The following is a 22,489-nucleotide window of genomic DNA, read 5'->3' as shown; positions in this document are numbered from 1 at the left end:
ACGAAAAAGATTAGATTATGGTGTAGCACGCAAAGCAGGTTGTGATGTAACCAAGCTGAAAAATGAACTCAGTGACAGTCTGCTTGAATCCAATATGGCTTCATATTCACAGGTTTGGAGGAGGAGAAGTGGAGCTGGAGAATTAAGTATCAGTGCAGTCCACTGTGGAACCAGTATACATTTTCCTCTGCCTTCTTCATCATCCCACTGCATTCACAGTGTTTGCCAGGCCCCCTACTGCCAGAACACTCCCATCTCCAGCTTCATGCCCACTGTGCTGTGCCTCATTCTGCTTGTTCTGGACGGTCAGTACTTGGCAGGGACGGCTTTGGAAGCGCCGTTGTGTGCCGCTGAGCAGAGCGAGTGCTGTAGTGCGTTTCTGCAGCTGATTCCTCGCTCACAGAGGCTCGTCATTGCGTCTCAGGGTTTTTAAGCTAATACATGCAAGAGGAGTTGCTAGAAATTGCCAGATGGAATCTTGCACATTTTCTGAATCAAGATAATGTATAAATCACAACAGATTACAAGAGAATAAAACAGTACAAAAAGCCATCTTTGGTCACACCACAAACAAAGTATACTATATGCACAAAAGTGTGTGGACGACTGACCATAAGCATGCGCTTTATGAACCATCCATTCCACATTTAGTTCCTATTTTCTGTTATAATAACCTGCACTTTTATGAGATGTTGAGCTCAGTAGCTCCTAATTTTATACCAAAGACTGTTGAAAGAACATTTACTTATAATCTTATACTCCAGTGCTCATGTTAGTTCTCACTCTCCAGTGTTCTGTATTGTTGAAAGATTTATGATCAAACTCTTGATGTCACCCAAATGAGGATGGGTTCCCCTTTTGAGTCTGGTTCCTCTCAAGGTTTCTTCCTCATTACATCTAAGGGAGTTTTTCCTTGCCACAGTCGCCACGGCTGCTCATCCGGGATAAACACACACCATTCACCTTGACTGTTGATTTCTGTAAAGCTGCTTTGAGACAATGTCTGTTGTGAAAAGCGCTATAGAAATAAACTTGACTTGACTTGACTAGATGTTCCACTAGATATTGGAGTGTGCTTGTGAAGATTTGTGGAGATTCATTCAGCCACAAGGTTCTTAGTAAAGTCAGATACCCATGTAGGTGGGGTGAGGAGGCCTGGTGTGCAGTCGGAGTTTCAATTCATCTTTAAGGTGTTCAGTTGTTTTGAGGTCAGAGCTCTCTAGAGCAGGACGATCAGGGATACATCTACACTAATCCGGATACATTTGAAAACGGAAATTCGTCTAATGCGCCTGGATCAAAAAACATCCAATAACAATTGTGCACCTTTAGCTTTAGCCCATGTGGTGTATTGAAGTAAAAATAATTACAGATAAAATAAAACAGTGTTAGAAAGCAGCCAGGAAACAGTTTATAGATAGCATGACCTGCATTTATTACTAATTCTTGCAATGAGGGAAAAAAACAAGAATAAGTGCATGGATGATAAAGCAATAAAGACCAGTAAGTATTGTGAACAGTAGTGTGAACTAACACTAGCTACATTTTAACACTCAAAACACCCCACTAAGGGAACACGTGCATAACTAAACACTGCTCTGGGAAACATACTGCAAGTGAAAATCATAAAAAGAAGTGATTTTTCATAAAATATTTATATATTTACATTTATGGCATTTCGCAGTCACCCTTACATTCATCTTATTCATCCAACTGAGCAGCTGTAGGGTTGAGGGCCTTGTTCAGAAGCCCAGGAGAGGCAGCTTGGTTTGGCTCGGATTAGAACCCACAACCTTTGTATCCAAAGTCCAATGGCTTAACCAGTAAGTGTCCACCTCCCCTTATAGTTTTACCAGTTGACTAAGTAAAATCAAATATTTTAATTACTAATTAAAGGCACACGTGTGATATTAATTGAAACTGTGTGTGTATATGCACGTTTAGTGGTGCATTGTAGAGTCAGTCTTGCTTTTCTCTTCTTTTCCTGCATGCCCTGCAGCACATGTAACGGATTACGGTGAAGAGGAATAAAATTAACCCGCATGTAACTAACAGTAGAAACGTTACAACATCGACACTGTAGTAAACGTACCAAGGCATTTTGTACGACTCCGTTCGAAGATGAGGGGCACCTCTGTGTCGCATGACGAACTCTATCCAGAACATGGCGTTGTCCAGAGGTTCGACAGGTGTGTCTCTGAGAAGCCTAGACAGCCTGTTCATGTTCAAACTGTAAGAAGGCTTGTTTATGACTTCCTGCAGAGCCTTGTGGAATTCATTCTCGTTTAGTGTCGCTATGTCTATGACCTGTGCTACACCTTTATATTTCATCCTCGCGAGATTGTCATGTTGATCAAAAACCACAGGCAGGCCAACGATTGGAGTGCCGTGATAAATAGCTTCTAAAATCCCGTTCGTTCCACCATGGCTCACAAAGACCTTCGTCTTTGGATGTCCAAGCAGATCGTTTTGTGGCAACCAGTCCCTGAGGATGGTGTTGTTCCCGAGAGTGGACGGTTTTTTCCCTGAGTATCGCCAGATCACTTTCTGAGGGAGCTTTGAAAGCGCGGCCGCCATTTCGTCCGCTATGGTATCAGGAAGCTGTCCCACCAGCGTTCCCAATGATACAAGGACAACACCATGCTCTCCGGAGCTTTTCATGAAGTCTTCAAAATCGTCCGGAAGGGCTTTGGCTGGCCTGCACTGGAAGCAGCCCATATAAGCGACGTTAGGCATCGTCGGGCGAGGAAACTCGAACACGAAATTGACTCTCATAAGCCAGAAGTCGGCTGCCTGGAACAATTCGAAATAGTCCACATCTGGCCCAAAGTAGCGGTTACACAAAGCACTGTAATGTGGACCTACAATGCTCTTGTATAAGTAGAGCCTGAGGTAATAGTAGAGCATGTTATATACTCTTTGGAAAAACGTCATTTGATCCGTTAACATGGATAAAGGTAAGGGAACGTAGGAAAGCGGCGACGGCGCGATCGCGAAGTGCGCCTCTCCGTGCACCGTCCAGCGGGCGTTGCAAATGAGAGGTAGGCGCAGATAATGTGCGAGCACGACTCCTCCGCCGTTCACGGGGTCTGTTAGCATCACGTCATACTCCGCTTCTCGGATCGAACCGATCAGTTTTGGATCCTCGATTATATGAATGACCATTTCACTTATGTTCCTGTGCACCGCCGAAAACCTGTTTTTTAACTCCATGTCCAGACTGAATCGAGTCCAGAGTGAGCTTCCTTCCCGTCGAATCTGCAGTTGTCTGGAGACAAAGGTGGCGAAGAAAGCTTCGTCGCCCCCCAGTGAGAAGTCGATGGTTATGGAGTGGTAGTAGGGTGATTGCTCTTTGATGTACCAGCTGTCACTCGCACGGATGACCGTGATATTGTGACCTCTGTTGTGCAGCTCTTGTATTAATATGTTCATGTTAACCCAGTGGCTGCCATCGTGCGGGAACACCAGGACCTTACCGCAGTGGATGGAGCCTGTCAAAGTCAGGCTGAGGACGAGTTTCCAAAGGGCAATCATCTTCATGTGGATCATGAGGAGCTGAGAGAAAGGACAAAAAAAAGTGACACCTTTTTAATACAAATGAACATAATTCTTTATAAGATACTAATATGAATGACCTAATTTTCATGTTACCCTAAGCCATTAATGCTATATATTAATTTCATTATTTCCCTGAAACAACATGCCCTGACGTGTTTAAAAGGCAAAACATGTTTGCTTGTTTAAAGAGTAACACAACATATTTTTCAATTCATAGTACATTCGTCACCCGTTTATCGCGGTAGTTACGTGCCAATAACGATAAATAGACGCCACCCCAAAATGTTTTTATTTTTTTTATTGTTTAAACAATAAATCATCCTCCCACACTCCTTAAACACACACAGAAAACATTTGCAAGAATATAGTGACATGAATTTTGTGTAAATTCATAGAAATATCACATTTATAAAGAGTAGTGTAGCCTATGCATAGTTTCTCTGCTTGTTTATTGGCTGAAGTGTCCTATAACGTTAACAAAGGGGCGGAGTTAAATGTCACTGCATTCTTTATTTTCATTGCCTAAATCTGGTGATGTATGTCTTCAGGAAAAGGAAGGCCAAGGTGGAGGTTGATGGATGTGGTGAGGGAAGACATGCAGGTAGTTAGATTGAAAGAGGCAGATGTAGAGGACGGAGACGGATGATCAGCTCTGGCGACCCCTAATGGGAGAAGCCGATAGAAAAAGAAGACGTTTCTTCAATTCTGCACATCTCCCTTATTCTTAAAGATCGGTACCAGCACACTCCTTCTCCATTCCTCAGGCATCCTCTCACCTTCCAAAATCTTGTTAAACAATCCTGTTAAAAACTCCACTGCTGTCTCTCCTAAACATCTCAATACTTCTACTGGTATGTCATCTGGTCCTACCGACTTTCCACTCTTCATCCTCTTAATCGCTGCTCTCACTTCCTCCTTACTAATCCTATCCACTTCCTGCTTCACCATCTCCACATCATCCAACCTTCTCTCTCTCTCATTTTCCTCATTCATCAGCTGCTCAAAATACTCCCTCCATCTTCTCAACACACTCTCCTCACTAGTCAACACATTTTCATCTCTATCATTTATTGCTCTAACTTGCAGCACATCGTTCCCAGCTCGGTCCCTCTGCCTGGCCAATCGCTACAAATCCTTTTCTCCTTCCTTAGTGTCCAACCTCTCCTACAGCTCCTCATATGCCTTTTCCTTGGCCTTCACCACATCCCTCTTTACCTTCTGCCGCATCTGCTTGTACTCCTGCCTACTTTTCTCATCACTCTGCCGATCCCAATCCTGTTTCTCCAACCTCTTTCTCCTTATGCTCTCCTGCACTTCCTCATTCCACCACCATGTCTCTTTGTCTTTCTTTCTATTTCCAATTGTTTTTTGCCAGAATTCTTTATTAACATTGAGAATATATATAAATATATATGATATGAATTTAGAAGAAGATAAAAATAATCTTGTTTTCCCACTTCCTGGTTTCCCCCCCTGCTTGAGCTTCTCCCTGTTCCCACTCACTGTTTGGTTCTGCACCTGTGTCTTGTCTCGTGAGCTCTCATTAGTTTCTTCAGCCTCCCTAAAATCCTGTTCATGTCAGTCCCTTGGGAAATCCTTTGTTTGTTGATTTCTAGTGCTTACTCCCACCGATCCTTTGTTTTCTGCTTCCTAGTGCTCAGTCTTGCTTATTATTTTAGCTCGTAGTGTATGAGTTCATTAGCTTGCTTGCTTTATTTCTGCTTCACCGTAGGTACTTTTCTTCACACTCGTGTCTACTTCTATTAATATAAACAGGTTTTATGGACAGGTTTTTCCACACTTTAAAAAAACACATCTGTCAGCTCTGTAAATTGCATCCAAGTGTGGATAAGTGTGTGTAAATGTGTGTGTGATACACTGGTGGGTATCCCATATCCTCTTGGTATTCCTGTGTTACGTTCTGTATCTACCAGATCTGCTATAACCATGAACAGGATAAATGAGTATAATTCTGATCTTATGTTTATCACTACTGCTGACATACAAGGACAGCAAAAACAGGATTTCCACTAACAATACATTATTTTATGACTGGGCTGCTACATTTTCTTTGTCTTTGTTTTAATCAGACTGTACACTATTAATGTACACTATTAAAAAATATATATTTTTAATATAAGCACCCGTTCATAGGCAGCGGGAGCAAAGACAGATCAAGTAATGACCCCTAGATTCTGACTGAACTTATGAATTCTATCAAATATATATCAAAAATATTGGGACACCTGACTTTTCAGCCATATGTGTTCTTCTCTATGTTGCTACCACATAGTTCGGGCACACGGTTGTATAGGATGTCTTTTCCAAAATCTCATGACTAGAACTTGCAGGGCACACTAGCACATCTGTAATTACTACTGGTGGATATGCAGAAAAAACGCATCCTAAATTAGCAGGACCAAAGCTGCAGTTCAGCATTTAGTCTTTACAGCTTTACAAACACCAAAGTAGGGGATGTGATGTAAAGATTTTCAGTGGATAAATCAGGCATTCAAACAAGCAAATCAACATGGCTACAGCAGTATATAATTTATCTACCACTCCATTCTGATATACATGAATCATGATGGCTTCGTTTCACAGGTTGTGGGAGGAGAAGCAATAATGTATGATGCATAATAATCTATGGTTCATAGTTTACATGGGCTGAAATGGAAGATCTTGAGTAGCCTGCAGTAGAGCTCTGACCTCAACACTACTGAACACCTTTGGGATGAATTGGAATGCTGACTGGACCCCAGGCCTCCTCACCTCACCTACTTCAGTATCTGACATTACTAAGCCCTTTTGGCTAAAAGAGCTCAAATAAAAATAAATAAATAAATAAATAAATAAATAAAACAGCGTGAAAAACCTTCCCAGAATTGTGAAGGTTATTTTACCTCCTCAGAAGCACATACAAATTTGGTCAGGTATCCACAAACTTTTGTTAATAAAGATCCCGGACCAGGATCACAAGTATCTGTACTCTCAAAATGTTCCTTACTCGCAGAACTGGGCCTGTCAATCACCTGCTGTTAGGAGGAAACGTGGAAGTTTTGCTAGTATTTTTGCCCAAGCATGAAAATGCGCAGTTTGAATGCGTCACTATACAAAGGAATGTGACTTTGGAAATTAGTCTTCAACCTGGTCAGTGTCCATTTGGATAAAAATGTGACAGAAAAAAATGTCATTCTGCAAATGAATAACGTATCTGGATCTTCTGTGCAGGTCAGCATGACCTTCAGTTCCTCAAACAAAACCCTGTGACATGCTTATTTAGCTGAGATGAGGACTTCGCGTTCAGGCTGATTTTCTCAATGGATATTACAGGAAACGAGCAAAATACACAAATCCTATTTTTACTTCCTGTCTCATTTTAATACGACTTCTGTATCTGTGATTGGCTAGAAAATAATCATTTCAAAGCAGTGGATATATAAACTGGTGATTGTTCAACATTGAATAAAAAGAAGGGTTGAAAACAACAAACTTAAAAATATAATAATAAAAATAAAAAGCCAATAATCTTAAATATCTAGTATATTGAATGTCCACATTTTAATTTTATAAACACCATATGGACAAAAGTTTACCCGGCCGTAAGACTCGTATGCACTTTTTTCAACATTTAGTTCCATGTTTCTGTTATAATATTCCTGGAAAGATGTTCCACTAAATGTTAGTGTGTGCTTGTGGAGATGTGCTCACAAGGATGTTGGTAAAGTCGGATACTGATGTAGGTGAGGTGAAGAAGGCCTGGGGTGCTGTTAGCATTCCAATTCATCTCAAAGGTGTTCATGAAGTCATCCTCCACTCTTCTGAGATGATGTTCCACAAAATTTTGGATATTTGAGGAGATACACAGCAGGCAGATCTTCCTGGCTTTGTGCACAAAAGGAATTGTACAACATCCAAAGACAATTGTGTGCCTTTAACGTTGTGGTAACAGTTTTGAAAAGAACCACATAGGGGTTAAAAAGTTGTGTCCCAATACTTTTGTCCATATAGTTTAATTCAAACCTTTTGTCTATTCCCAATGCTAAAAGAAAAAAAGTGCTATTTTTATTGTGATATTAGAATTTTGTACCCGAGTGTGTCGTGTATAAACATCCGACTTCTTACACAACGTCAGACCTGTAAAATATCAGCAAGTTCCTCCTGGACCTGCCTGTGCATTTGCAGAAAGGTAAAGTCCAGGTGACGTTTGCAAGCTGTCACAACCAACATTAAGAAGCGGATCACATACCCTGCGAGGCTGACATTTCCAGAAAAACAATGTGCCTGTCAGCTCGGATCCTGAAACGCGTTGTGAGCTTGGAGGTGATCAATAGATTTCAACGTTTCAGTGAATATGGTCCTCGTTCTCTTTTTTGTTTGTTGGCATGGTGACGGTTTCAGCATTATTACAAGGCATTTCTAAATAAAGAAACTTCTAAATAAAGAAACAAGATACATTTTGCCAACCTTCGTAGTTTTTGCATAGGAGCTTTGCATTATTGCTTTAAAATGACACTAGTATTAACTGTCATTCAAAAATATGCAGATTTTTTTCAGATGTGCCAATTTCGACATACGAGTTTGGAAAGATGAAAAGCTGTGGAGGTGTTTTGAACTTTCCATTACTAAGTGAACCTCATTGAGATCTTGTCATCTTGATACTGATGGAGCATTCTGTATTTCTTTGTAGGTGTGATCATTCCAGACACAAATAAGCAATGGGATTTTAGCAACTTTTGGTGGTTTAAGAAAATAAACTGCTTCCTTTTGATTAACTTCTTCATCCTGGACCAATCCTGGAACCCTAGAAATCACATGGAGATTCACACGTAGCATCGACAAGCCACTTACTGGAATGTGACAAATAAAATCTTGAATCTTATATCTTGAAAGATCGAAGGAAACTGGAGAACCTGAAGGATAAACCCTGAAGCAATTTTTGAATCAAGAATCAGCAGATTTCTCATCTGGGTTGCCAGTTTTATTATTATTATTATTATTTTTTACAAATGCAGACAGTGTACACTATACGGACAGAAATAAACCAGATTTTAAAAACGAGGCTTTGGGGGATTTGTGTCGATTCAGCCACAAGTACTTGGGTGAGATCATTAGTGTGATAATGGGTGCAGTCAGCGAACCAATTTATTGCAAAGGTCTTCAGTGAGGTTGAAGTCAGAACTCGGTGCATGCAAACTTTTTCCAATACTGTATATGGCTGAAACAGTGAGGTGTCCCATTGTATTTATTCCCATTCTTTTCATTGCAGTCTAAGACTTTTGGACCTGAGTGTGTGTGTGTGTGTGTGTATAAACATAATTTCCTTATGAAGCTGCTTGTGAATTTGCAGAAAAGTGGAATCCTTGTGACCTTTGCATAACTGTGAGAGTTATGTGGATGGAAAGGCATAATGGTGTGGATAATGACTCCCATGCAAAGACTGAGAATAATGGTTAAAAAATGGTTCAAGTAAAAAGTAGTGACACATACGATTTTGTGGAGACCTGGCAACCCTGCTTGTCACCCTCTCTCTACAAAATATACAGGCTGAATCAGGAAGCAGCATGATGCAGAAATGGGTTATAAAAACACAATTAAAAGCTAAAATATTTGCATACATTGTGCAACAAATTACCCGTAAGAGAGATAAGGTTATAAAAAACTGTGGTGTGGTAATTGAGCAGGTTATAAACACAGGCAATGCTGCTGAGTTACATCACACTTCTGTTTAAAGCTGTTTGTTTGGTCACTCACAAAGCCATGTCAAAGTCACATTTAATACATTTCAACACTTTGAACCAGCGATTATAACCTGGTTTTACTTCCTATATCGGAATTTTGGCGAGAAACAAACTTATGAAAATGCAATAAACCGGAAATGCATTGCTCCGGAAGTCCAGAATTTTATTTATTTTTTTAATCAAGAAGAAAACTACTTACTCTTTCTGGAGTCCTGAGTGTGCGGAGTGTGTGGAGTGTGTGTTCTCACTGTGTTGTTTTGTTCAGTCAGGGTTGTCACGTGGTGTGTGTGTGTGTGTGTGTGTGTGTGTGTGTGTGTGTGTTTCACACAAGAGGCGGCGTTTCTCCTTCTGTCAAACCCTCAGCTTCAGTGCTGTCAAGTTTATTTATTTTTCTTAGAGGAAAGTCGTTAAAAATGACGTAATTGATGACGTAAACGAGTCATTTGCATATTACTTTCATCTGTATCGCATGCAGAATAGGCTTTAATTATATATATATATATATATATATATATATATATATATATATATATATATATATATATATATAAATAAAATTGGCAAGCATAAGGATTTGAGGGAATTTGACGAGTTTGAAAGGTTTTTATTAATTGTATTATTTCCCAAAATTATACTAATGTATTACAAAGTATTTGTTGTTTATGAGGAATGTGTTCAGTATTTAAATACATGATTTAATGGATAAATAAAACGAATAATTGCAAAATGGAAGTATAATTTTGCAGCAGTGCGTGTCTTAGTGAAAAAGGGAAAATATAAAATAGTTTTTATTTTTATTTATTCATCGAACGTTTGGCACTGCTTTGGAAATAAACGCTGTATAATAAAAGATCAATCGATTGATCAATCAGTAATTGGCAGGGTGTTTTTTCTAATATTATGAGCTCTGAGCAATCCACTGTAGATTTCCTAGCTACTGTTATCACCATGGGTTGGAACAATGATTTTGGCCCATTTGTAAATGACAGGAATGAAGAGCAGAGCAGAACCGAGCACAGATACTGACAAGAAGACCCACAGGAAGACACGGTCGAGAACTTGTGCTACGAACTTCCAGTCCTGAACAACCTGTAAAGAGATGCAACACTATATGTTAGCTAACCCTGGGGGAATAATTAGTATGTACGAATACAATATAACTTTACTTTATACAGAACAACTTTCCAGTTAGCACAACAATCAGTCACCTTGCGATTAAACATTTGGAGAAGACGCTGTATAAACATTACCCAGACAATAGGGGGATTGCGTTAAGCCAAGGCCACAAGCCAGAGGTGCTGTATTGGAGACTTGTTTATACAGAAATCTACTAATTTCTGTCTCTTGTCATGTGCTTAACTCGCTAAATAACCTAATGCTATTAGCAGTTAATCTTTATATTCAATAATCCCACAAATAAAAGAAGACAAACATGGAACACAGTAGAAAATGATAGGTTACTGTAAATAACAGGGGCCATCGTTCACATCAACAGATTACTGACTCCCCAGAAGGAGAAACTCACTGAGAGCCATTCTTCTTACCTGTCTGACTTCATTCTCCTTTACCACATGCTGCGTGATGTATCGAATGGAGTCCAGTGCTGCTTGAAGGTTGTCTGCCGCTGAGTTAAGCAGAAGGCTGCTGTCTTCTTTTAAGCCCTTCGCACAGTTTAGCGCCGCTGTTCCTCCAGCTCGATGACTCCCTCCTGTTGTGGCATAGCGGTCCACATGGCTGCGCATGCAAAGCAGCTTCGGAAGACTGTGGAGGAAGATGCGGCGGACCCAGGGCGCCATGTCGTGATGCATGGACGAAGAGCGATGATGAATGTTGATAGCAAAGACCGTGATGATGATGGAGAGCGTGACAAAGATCATGGTGAAGACGAGATACTCGCCAATAAGAGGGATGACCTGTTAGGAAATATAGAGAGTAAAGCACTATCCAACATGGTGTCACACTTTGTAACAACTACGTAGTGTAATAACTATGAGAATTTACGACGTGAAGGTTAGGCTTGGGTAGTGGGGTCGGTGGGTTTGCTTACTAATTTTACACTGATCCGGATAATTTCGAAAATCTAGAAAAGCTCCACGTCCACACTTTCCCCAATAGTTGCTCGTCCACAAAACCTCAGATGCTTAGACCTGCGTCATTTCCGTCTGCCGTTTATTTACTTTCCAACTCTTTGACACGCGCCAAAAAATGCAACGTGTTTAATAGCCCCCGTCCCCACAGTCCACACTGCGCCATAAAAATGGCGTTTTATCCACTTGAGAAAGCGTTTTCAAAAAATCTACGAAAACGCCATCTCGGTGTGGCTGAAAGGCCAAAACGGAGAGAACAATATGCATTTCAAACTATAACATATTAGTGTGGACATTGCCTTAGATTTATCTTCAACTCTAACCCATTCCACATTCTTTAATCAGCCTTTTCTGTCATTAAGTAATTAAGTAAGGTGAAACAATGCTATTTTTATTCTCTCAATAGTTATGCAATGGTACAAAATGTACCTTTGAGGAAGACGGGATGATTTCCTCAATCACCAGGAGAAACACAGTCAGTGAGACGAGAACGGAAGTACATAAAGAGATTTTCTCCCCGCAGTTAGAGGGCAGGTAGAAGACCAGCACAGTCAAGAAGGACAGACCAATGCAGGGAATGATGAGGAAGAGCGTGTAAAAGAGAGGGAGACGCCGGATGATGAAGGAGTAGGTGATAAAGGGATAGGAGCCTGTCGTGTCCATCCTCATACCCCGGCTCCCTGTGGCTGTCACAATCTCCCATTCACCATTGTCAAAGTAGTCACGCTTGTCCACATGGATGTCCTCCAGAAGGATGTCCACCTGTTAAAGAATCATGTTTCATAAAGAGAAGTTATAAGTGTAGCTAACTTTTATATTTGGATACATATTGTAATTATAATTCAATTATTATAATATTTAAATTTCGGATAATGATTGCAATTTGTGTCACACTGATATTTACAGTGTTTACATTCATATTTACAATTTCAAATATGAGTGTAAAGTTCAAGCAGTAGTAAAGTCTCTTCCAAATGATCCATTTGCAGCATTCAAATAAAACCTTTGCAGATTTTTTTCCATCGTTTAGTTTTGCCCAGTCCACTATAACTACACTAACTACTGTTTTTGCTGCAATTTGTTTATCATTGTTTATGATCGAATGCCTGAGACTTTCATGATAGGTTACAAAAAATTAATAACATACAGGATTTTGCCGAAATAGACTACATTACCCATCAGAACCTGCACGTCACATTACTGTCACATGTCACTCTTACCTTTGTCTTATAATATCTTGTTAAGCATCCTATTGGTCTCCGTGTGTCTCTTTGTCAAGATTTTGTTGGTGTAAGGAATGTGTTCCACAGTCTTGCCATTAGTCTACCTGTTTTTGAGTTTATATCCGAAAAATGTATGTATATAATATATTATAAATAAATAAATAAATAAATAAATATAAAATTAATAAATAAAATATAAATATATTTATTTAAAATTCTATTCAATAAATATTTATTATGACATTTTGCATATTTGATCAATCTAAAAACAACTCTGGTTCATTCGACCGTCCTCCTCATTTACAAACAAATGCAACCATTGTCAGTCAATAAACTGTTGCCTAAAAAAAAATGTTAAGTATATTTTTGTACTTATATACTTTGTAAAACATAAATGCATGTTTCCAAAAAATTACAAATTGCCAGAGCATGATTTAAATAATTAAGATCATGTATAAGAAGCAATTTGGTAAACTATGCTGAACTATGCTACTAGACTTTGCCATATCCTAACTATATGTAAAAGTACCTGCAAGCCATCGTAGGTCCATGAGCCAAACTTCATGGAGCAGTTCTGAAGGTCAAAAGGGAAGAAGGTAACATCAATAGTGCAGGCTGATTTGTAGTTTGCGGGTGGCGTCCAGGAGATGGTGCCATCATGCTTCACTACAGCTTTGGTAGCTGTGGCTTCAAATTGCCCATCTGCACTATTTGAAAAATATTCATTTATTTCATTTTTGTCTATTGATCATTTTCAGTCAGACATGAAATCTTCAGTGGAGACAGTAAAAAAGTATTCATGTACTGCAAAATTATTTACGTCGAATTTTAAGTCGAAGAATCTAGTCTGCACACTCACTGGTGTGTAATATAATGTTAAATAGCATAGACATTAAAATGATGTTTGGTTATAAGATAAGAATGCCACAGCATTCATTTATTAAACATAGCACTTTTGATCCAGGAAAAAAAATAGTGACAAAAAATAGTGCCAATAATGGTAGTCTGAAATCCTTCATGATTTAATTAGCATTAAGAAATTTGTAAATTTATGGGAAAACATCTTTTCTGGGTTCTGTTCAGTAGTCATGCAGGAAGTTTGTCGATACTGCAGCTTATGCCGTGTTAAAATTATAGTAATTACAGGCTAAAAGCTTTCACATCATTATGTAACTCATAATTACTAGTTGGGTACTCTGGGATGTTTTTTAGAAGTTATAATTGAATATTGCTTGGCTGCACATTATAAACAAACATGCCAGATGCCAAACTGGCACCAGATTTAACCCTCAGCAGATCATTGATATGTGGTTAAACATGGCCTTTATTTATTTATTTGTTTATTTATTTGTTTATTTATTTTTTAATTGATCGATGGAATAATGGAATAATTTCCTAAGGTGTTTCAATCTAGCAAGTATTTCTAGCATTATAAAAAGTAATTGATTAAACTTATGCTAAACTATAAAGACAAAAATATTGTACCCCAAACTGTTACCACAAATATAGAAGCACACAAATGTATAGTATGCCTTTGGATGGGGAAGCATTACATTTTCTCTTTACTTGAACTAGGAAACCCTAACCTGTTCCAGCATGGCAATGGCCTTGTGCCCAAAGCCAGCTCCATGAAGGTATGGCTTACATGGGTTGCAGTGGAAGATCTTGAGTGCCCCACTATAGAGTCCTGATCTCAACCCTATTAAACACCTTTGGGTTTGAATTAGAACACTGACTGCATGCCAGGCCTCCTCATCTCACCTGCATTGGTACCTGACATTTTTTTTTGTGGCTGAATAAGCACAAACTCTAGTCTCTCCACACAGCCATCAGGAGAGTGAGAGAAGTTTGGTCACTCACTGTAAAGAAGTTTCAAAGACTGCTGGGTCTGATGGCAGTTACATCCAGCATGGTTCCGCTTGGCCTCCTGCACATGAGACCCCTCCAGTGGTGGCTCAGAGACAGAGGGTTTTCTCAAAAGGGCCGATCCGGGCAAGGTCTATAGAGCGGGTTCCATCTCACATGGCACATCAATTGCCTGGAGATGCTAGCCGTGCTCTGAAGCACTTTCTCCCAGACCTGAGAGACCGCCACATGTTGATCAGTACTGACAACACATCAGTGGTCTCCTACATCAACCATCAGGGGGGTCTGTAATCTTACCCCTATACAAGCTGGCATGTCAGATCCTCCTGTGGGCCCAAGGGAAACTGCTCTCCGTCAGAGCAGCATATATATCCCAGGGTGCTTAAACCAGGGAGCAGACTCCTTGTCATGGCAAGGGCTGAGGCGTGACCCAGACGTTGTGGAGCAGATATGGAGAAAGTTTTACAGAGCACAATTGGACTTGTTTGCTACTCAAAAGAAATCACACTGTCCCCTCTGGTTTTTCCTTACTCACACAGCCTTTCTTGGCCTGGATGCCATGTATGCCTTTCCCCGGGTTGCGCTGTTCCTGGGAGTTCTGGAGAGAGTTTGCCGGGACGGAGTCCATCTCCTCCTGGTTCCGCAGTGACCAGGCAGACCATGGTTTGTGGACCTGGTAGCCCTTCTCGAGCAACCTACTTGGGAGGTTCCTCCCAGGAGGGATCTTCTCTCTCAGGCAGGGGGCACTGTGGTTCACCCCTGCCCGGAGTTGTGAAGGCTGTGGCCCCTGAGTTGCTGGTCTCCCGGCCAAAGTGGTGGAGACCATTCCTCAGTCCAGAGCTCACTCCACAAGGAGGTTGTACGCCGCAAAATGGCGCCTGTTCAATGTGTGGTACGAGCACCAACAGTTGGACCCAGTTAACTGCCCGGTCGGTTCAGTGCTGGAGTTCCTTCAGAGACAGTTCGCCCTAAAAGGTTATGTATCAGTTTTTGCAGCGTATCCTACTCTGATTGCTAAACAGTTGCTGTGCAAGCACAATTCAGTGACATGTTTCCTTCACGGTACCCAGAGGCTGTGGCCCCAGGTACGAATTAGAGTGGCAATTTTACACGTTATACAGAGGCATTCCCAAAGCGTTGTTGACGCAGCGTCTCGTTTCCTCACGGAACCGGTTTTGCTTACGTAACCTAGAGACATTTAATACCAAAACTGCATTTACATATGAAATGTTCAGAGAATTTTTTCACAACCACCCAAATTTTTTTCTGATTATCCAAATGACCTGCTTGTGAAAGAATAAAGAATTTACCTGCAGTGACATCTGATGGGTTCCTAATGTATTGTGTAGTTTATTTTTCTCTCTTACTCTCAAACCAAAGTAGTGTGTACATTTTCACAGAAGTGAGTTGTTGCCAATTTCATGGAGACAAACAGCTCCAGATATAATTGCAGTTCAGTTTTCTTGTAAATATTGTTTTCACATTGCCATTGTGAATGTATTGTACATACTTGTCATAGAGCACAATGTCTGGGATCCATATAGAGTCAGATGGCACTCTGATGTATGTAATACCAAGGTAGTGCTCAGGGTTCCATCGCAGCTTAGTGTCAACCCATTCCTGAACACAAGACATTCTATTAGATTAATCTGAGATTTTAGTTATAAGTGATTTCAATTTTTATCGATTCATTGATGCAGCCTACTGAAGGTCATAACTTCCTAGCTTAATACTGACATGTTCTTCACTAGAGCTTTACAGAAGCAGACAGAAACAGTTTTTATTCTGCTTCTCTTGTCTGGTGGATCAACGCTTAAGCCATCTATAAACCAAATAACCTCTCTTTTCATCTGCCTTAATCCTGTAAGAAATTGCTCCAGGCAACCTATGACCTACTGACCCCTCTGGGAACAATAATGCTCCAGCAGAAATGGGCAGATACAATCTCCATAAAGCTGTCAGGCCAGGAAAAAGCACATGTTTTAGAGGTGGAGGAGGAGGAGGAGAAAGGAAAGAAAAAGAATACAATTAAGGCTAAAATATCTAACAAGTTGTAGCATCATGGACAAACCAGCTTTCTGTGGAAAAACTAAAGTATTATATCATATTTAAGCCTACATTGTGGAGGCACTACCTGCTTCATCCACACGTTGGTTGTCATCAGCTGATTCTTCTCATCCTTTGAAAAAAAGATATACAATTTTTAAATATTTTGCAATTAAGTCTTTTACACTATAAGGCAACATTTTGACTTTACAAATCAAAGAATTCTAAGATAACACCTTGAGGTTTTTTGAGGCAATTCCCTCTAACATTATTTTTCAACAAAATAATATGTTTTCAGTATAAAGTACTGTAAATCAGTATTTACCACATCGACCAGCTGTGAGATGGCCAGTCCAAATTTGACTCGTATTGTCCCGTTCAGATTTTCCACTGGCCTAACCCATTTTTGGTACTTTCTGAAGATATCCTTTAACAGCTTGTCCTCCTTTTTAGCATATGAAGATATCTTGGAAGTTGCTGAGACAGAATTAAGGCATACAGTATGATTGTACAGTATGGATGTTTTCCAACATATCATGACCAAAATGTTTGTAATGATCTAATTATACATAGAGATTTCAAATCTCACCTTTGCTTCAGGGAAAAATCTTTGACTCTAAGAATTGCTGCTGTAATCATGAAGTGTTTGATTGTTTTGTTTCTTTTTTTTATAGACTCTGGCCATTTAAGCCCAGACCTCACCATGTTTGATGTAAAAGCAGTTTTTAAGCTCCGAAGTTTGATTGTGGTCTGGGATTCATGGCATCAAGTGGTTTTTATTACAGTTTCTACTTTAGCAAAGCTGGAGAATGGTTTATTACAGTTGCTGATATATAAAGCATCCTTAATAGGACTGAAGTGCTGGAATTAGCTTACATTTGTGGTGTTTGTGCTGCACTGAGAATATCCTGAAAAATATACATTGTGTGCCAGCCTGAATGAATACACATCTTGCATGTCAGAATGCAAGTATTCTTCACATGCTATATAATCCTCTCTCCTTCTTCTTCTTTCGACTGCTCACATTAGGGGTCGCCACAGCGGATCGTCTGTCTCCATACCCCCCTGGTCCTCTACATCTGCCTCTTTCAAACCAACTACCTGCATGTCTTCCCTCAACACATCCATAAACCTCTTTTTTGGCCTTTCTTCTTTTTCATTTTTCCTGGCCGGTCCATCCTCAGCATTCTTCTACTGATATACCCCATGTCCCTCCTCTGCACATGTCCAAACCATCTTAATCTCACCTCCCTCACCTTGTCTCCAAAACGTCCTACATGCGCCATCCTTCTAATAAACTCGTTTCTAATCCTGTCCATTGTCGTCACTCCCAACGAAAACTCATATGAATTTTAGAATAACTGGGAGATAAAACATGAAGCGATGAACCTATTTCCTAAATGTTACAAATGTCACATATAAAATCGTGGAATCAATTCTTGTGAAAGCAAACCTGTGATTATGCTCCCCACCCCTAAACATGTCCAGGAGCTGTCCTTGGTATAGAATTGTGTATTTCTAAAAGCAATCGTGTGAAAACACTCATTTCACAACACACTCTTACTGAACCATTCAACATAACCATTCAACATAATCCCCATATAATCCCATTATTTACTGTTATCCACTAAACATTCTGTTCATTTGGAGTCTGGATCCACTTATAGTTTCTTCCTTGTGTTATTTTTCATCATATTATAATTTGAAGTGATTATTTATATAGTTACCCTCTGTCACATTAACTATGTCATGATTGTTGGTACCAGAAGAGTTAGAGTATATCAGAAACTGTTGATATTTACACACAACAAACTCAGGAAGTGTATAGTCACTTAAAGCTCACTATATAATCGTGGTAAGCAGAAGAAGTCCAGCATGTGCAATATATCAAACCTTGAGATGGATGGGCTACAGCAGCAGAAGACCACATTGAGATGCCAGGACAGGAAGAAAGAGAATCTGAGGTTATCATGACTGTTACATGGCTTTATTCTTCTTTATCTTTTTTGCATGGTGCTGCTGCCACATGCTTGACAGATTAAATGCAGGAATGTCCTGATGTTCCTAATATATTAGATGGCAAAGGTATGCGTAATTTACAGGGTTGTTTGAATAAAAAAAGTAAAAAAAAAAACGTGTGAATTTGGATGCCTAACGCTTGATCCGAGCAAATACCTACCAGAAACCTTTCTGTACATTGACTAGTAATCCTAAAATAACTTTCCACTAATGCAAATCTAATGGAAAATGTGTGAATGACTTGATAGCCTTCAATAATACTGAGCAGTAATGACATGACTTGCAAAAACTGCAGTTTCATAAATATATTTGTGCTTACAGGGAAACATGGGAAATATATCCGAGAACTAATCTGGGCAATTTTCCTCTGTAAATCCAGAGCCACCGTTAGTGCTGTCCTCCTAATCTAATTTCACCAGTTACACAATGAATTATAGCGGAAAGCTCAACAAGATTTAGTGGGATGGAGCGAATTACTGAAGAAGCAGATTCGATTACGAGGCAAAATATATGATAGATGGAAGTCTAGATATGGTTTAATGAGCTGCTGTCATATAAAGTTGTTTGCATGATTTCTTTTTTTTTTTACTTTCCGGTGCTTACTATTTACATTCACATTTTATTTACAAAGTAAACTTTTTATAAAGTTTGAATTTTTAGGAAAAATAGTTTAGATGTTAAGATTTTAGTCTGCAGCAGGAAATAACAAGTACAGTTACTTTACATTTATATATATATATATATATATATATATATATATATATATATATATATATATATATATATATACAATTGTTCACTTTGATTTTTGTTTCTCAATAATCTATTTTCATTACAAAAATATGTAATAAAAAAATTATAGAATTCTTGAATTGCTTGAATTTGTCATTTGTATACATATGCTTTTTTCGCCCTTACTTTTTTTTTTTTTTACGATTTTTTTTTTCTAACAAATCCAATCTGTAGCAGATGATTAAAAACAATACTCATTACAGCAGTAATATACCAGTTGCAACATCTTAACAGTTATCACAACAGTTTGTATTGTTACTTTTGCTGTTATCACCTTTGAGAAACGAGGAAGAAAGTGTTAATTATCCTTAGCTTATGTAAACACTGCATTACAAAATACATTGCCAGCCTACTAGCAAGAATATGATTTTTTTACCTAAAAACTGGAAAAAAATTTTCTTCAAGAAATGTCAATTTCTAGCAATGATCCCCTGTGTTTTTACTACTATTGCACTACAGTATAACCTATTAAACAAAAATTTAGGCTAGTTAGCAATTAAGTTTTTACAGAAACCACGCCTGCATGGCATTACAAAATTGAGTTGTCGGAATCATTTTATTAGCATACTAGGCATTTCTCATGCATTTTATGAATCTATCTTAATAAAGGGAATGTTGGTGGAGCAATGACATTTATCTTCGACAGGGGGAGTGACATTTCAAATCTACTGACACAGTGGGATGTTCAATCCCATTACTGGTTGCAATTGAGCAAATGTTACGGCCCACTGAGACCAAGGTATTACCCTGACAAGCGAAGGCATTAAAGTTATGGTTCTATTTACAGCTGGGTTTGGGGATGTACATTATTTACTGTATGCCATACTTTAAAGAGCACTCAAAGAGCCATTTCAACCTGCTTTCCACAGAAAAGAAAACACTTGGAGCCACAAAACCCTTTTGACATCTAAAATGAAGATAACATGGCATATATCGTTTTTTTTATGATATGTATAAAAAAGCTATAGTGTGTTGCAATTATGCGACAGAGAAAACAAACTTTTATTTCTGCATGAAACAAAAACATTTTGAACGCTGAGTTGAAGTTTACTTTCAAATAAAATACTCAATGTCTATTTGTGTCCTCTTCGTATTTATAAAATAAAAAGCCAAACTTGAATTATCCACCTGCTGCAAACCAAAAAATGCTGTTTGCTTCTGTGTGATGTCATCCTTTATAGTGTGTACTGGAGCGTGCAGTCAACCTGAATAAAAAAAGGACTATTTCACTGAACAATGTAAATATATATTTACAATATAATAGGCAATTAAAATATTATTTCACCTGGTTAATGTGATTTTTCTTGGATTTATCCATGGCCTACCGGGGGGATGAAAAGCTCAATTAATCGCGTATTGGCGGGTGTGACGCTTTTTTTGAGCGGCAATTAATGAAACACATTTTATTTTCAAGTTACAAAATTACCATAATCTTCAAATTTAGAATTACATGTAAAAAAAACTGATAAACTAAACTAAAATTAATTTAAATTAAATACTCATTATTTATTTTTAAAAGCCACAGCGAGCAGCAGCAGAGGGATGAAAGAACCACATGCGGCTCCGTAGCCGCGGGTTGCTGACCCCTGCTCTAGGGTAAAACATATTGATTGCTATAGGAAGGAGGAAAAGAGGAAGACCAAAGAGGAGGTTTATGGATGTGGTGAGGGGAAGACATGCAGGTAGTTGGTTTGAAAGTTTTTCGACCTAAATTTGCGCCGCTGAACGACCAAATGCCCGCTTATCAACCTTTTTTTACCCTGACCCACGTGGAGCGAGGGAACGGATCTTCCCAGTCTCGCCTCAGCCTTTGTGGAGAGAGCATCTATCGTAAATTATACTTCGGTTTGTGAACAATAAAGTGTTATTTAGCGGTCGATATAACAATTTAGTCCGTGTATATTGTATATTGCGTGAACATTCGCTCTTCCACCTTTTCGCATTTTGACCGGTTTGAAGAAACGGATTAAGGTCGATAAGCGGGGTACCACTGTAGAAAATCTATCAATATTGTCTGACCAATCAGAAAGGAGAATTCAATAGCGCTATAGTAGAAGTTAGCAGTTCTTATAATTACAGCAGGTAGAAATCTACAATGTCTATAAGAGGAACCAGATCCAAACAATAAAATCACACCCACATGCCCACTGACCTTAATTTAATATTTTTTGCAACATTTTGTTCATTTGATGATAAAAATGGATAAATGACTTGATGGCAATACAAAAATATTAAACTATGCTTCTGGAATTTCTATGTTTTATGTCAAAGCCATTCCATTTGCTTCCCACGTTGAACAAAGACAGCAGGCAATATATTATAGCGAGGTTACATAAACTCACTCAGGGTGGAGCAGATGAAACAGCAGCAGACAAGCACAACCAGACAGGAGAATGAGATTTGAGCCTGTGACATGTTTCCACTTGTAGAGTTTCAGTGTTCAATTGACACATTTAAGCAATTTAATCTGAACATGCTGCAAAATAAAAGAGAATCAAGCAAAAGAGCATGGTATTATGTACACAAAACATATAAATTACTATACCTAATTCTTTATACGACTATACTTTATATACTATATATACTTTATATCTACTATACTATACTTATAAGCCAATGCAATAATACATATATTCATAGCACATATTACAATATAAAGTGAATCCTTCACTCCACAGACCGGCAACAATCATTTCAACACTTCCAAACAAGTGCACAAGCATCTTACTTTCAACCCACAACAAGCACAAAGATGGAGACATTCCCTGTTTTCTCACCTCCTCATCCCATCACACACTCTCACCTGGCAAGTGCCAAGTTTCCCTCCTGTTTCACATTCGCACACATCACATAGAAACTGTGATCTTCTCCTTACCTCTACCTTCCTCTCTTCCTGCTCTGCAAAAGATGCTCTTCTGTCTTTTTTTCCCTCAGGGTCTTTTTCCCTCTCAAGCTGGAAAGACAGTCAATCAGAATGAAGGACTTGCTTTGATATGGAAAAGCCTGCCACCTTTTGGTCAAACACTTGTGTCAGTCTGGAGGGTTTTTTCCTCTTATTTTATGATGTTCAGTACTTGGGGTATAGATGAACACTAATAGAGATAAAGTCTAATCTAAATTTAAAAAATTGTCGGGATTTTATTAAATGTTACTTCAA

At 38.9% G+C, this 22,489-nt stretch overlaps 2 protein-coding genes across 5 annotated transcripts; both read right to left on the bottom strand.

Moving 5' to 3' along the window:
- Positions 1 to 1,410: 1,410 nt before the first annotated feature.
- Positions 1,411 to 9,644, bottom strand: ugt5f1 (UDP glucuronosyltransferase 5 family, polypeptide F1). Of its 3 annotated transcripts, none has more exons than XM_046865091.1 (3): positions 9,499 to 9,644; positions 2,093 to 3,555; positions 1,411 to 1,993 (listed from the first exon to the last, which is right to left on the bottom strand). In XM_046865091.1, the coding sequence occupies exons 2-3, from the start codon at positions 3,547 to 3,549 to the stop codon at positions 1,960 to 1,962; spliced, it is 1,491 nt and encodes a 496-aa protein (XP_046721047.1). In that variant the 5' UTR covers positions 3,550 to 3,555; positions 9,499 to 9,644; the 3' UTR covers positions 1,411 to 1,959. The 3 variants fall into 3 exon arrangements, with proteins under 3 accessions (XP_046721047.1, XP_046721046.1, XP_046721045.1); XM_046865090.1 differs by adding an exon at positions 9,049 to 9,089 and having other exon boundaries at positions 1,411 to 3,555; positions 9,499 to 9,543; XM_046865089.1 differs by having other exon boundaries at positions 1,411 to 3,555.
- A 249-nt stretch (positions 9,645 to 9,893) lies between these two features.
- On the bottom strand, positions 9,894 to 22,431 carry chrna5 (cholinergic receptor, nicotinic, alpha 5). 2 transcript variants are annotated; one of them, XM_046865026.1, is made up of 9 exons: positions 22,208 to 22,228; positions 21,675 to 21,808; positions 16,847 to 16,998; positions 16,610 to 16,654; positions 15,986 to 16,095; positions 13,139 to 13,316; positions 11,816 to 12,148; positions 10,844 to 11,212; positions 9,894 to 10,388 (listed from the first exon to the last, which is right to left on the bottom strand). In XM_046865026.1, the coding sequence occupies exons 2-9, from the start codon at positions 21,745 to 21,747 to the stop codon at positions 10,230 to 10,232; spliced, it is 1,419 nt and encodes a 472-aa protein (XP_046720982.1). In that variant the 5' UTR covers positions 21,748 to 21,808; positions 22,208 to 22,228; the 3' UTR covers positions 9,894 to 10,229. The 2 variants fall into 2 exon arrangements, with proteins under 2 accessions (XP_046720982.1, XP_046720981.1); XM_046865025.1 differs by having other exon boundaries at positions 21,675 to 22,431.
- Between the last annotated feature and the right edge of the window lie 58 nt (positions 22,432 to 22,489).

Source organism: Silurus meridionalis, chromosome 13 (assembly GCF_014805685.1).
Source record: "Silurus meridionalis isolate SWU-2019-XX chromosome 13, ASM1480568v1, whole genome shotgun sequence".
NCBI classification, from domain to species: Eukaryota; Metazoa; Chordata; class Actinopteri; order Siluriformes; family Siluridae; genus Silurus; species Silurus meridionalis.
This window is presented reverse-complemented; position numbering and strand designations above follow the sequence as displayed.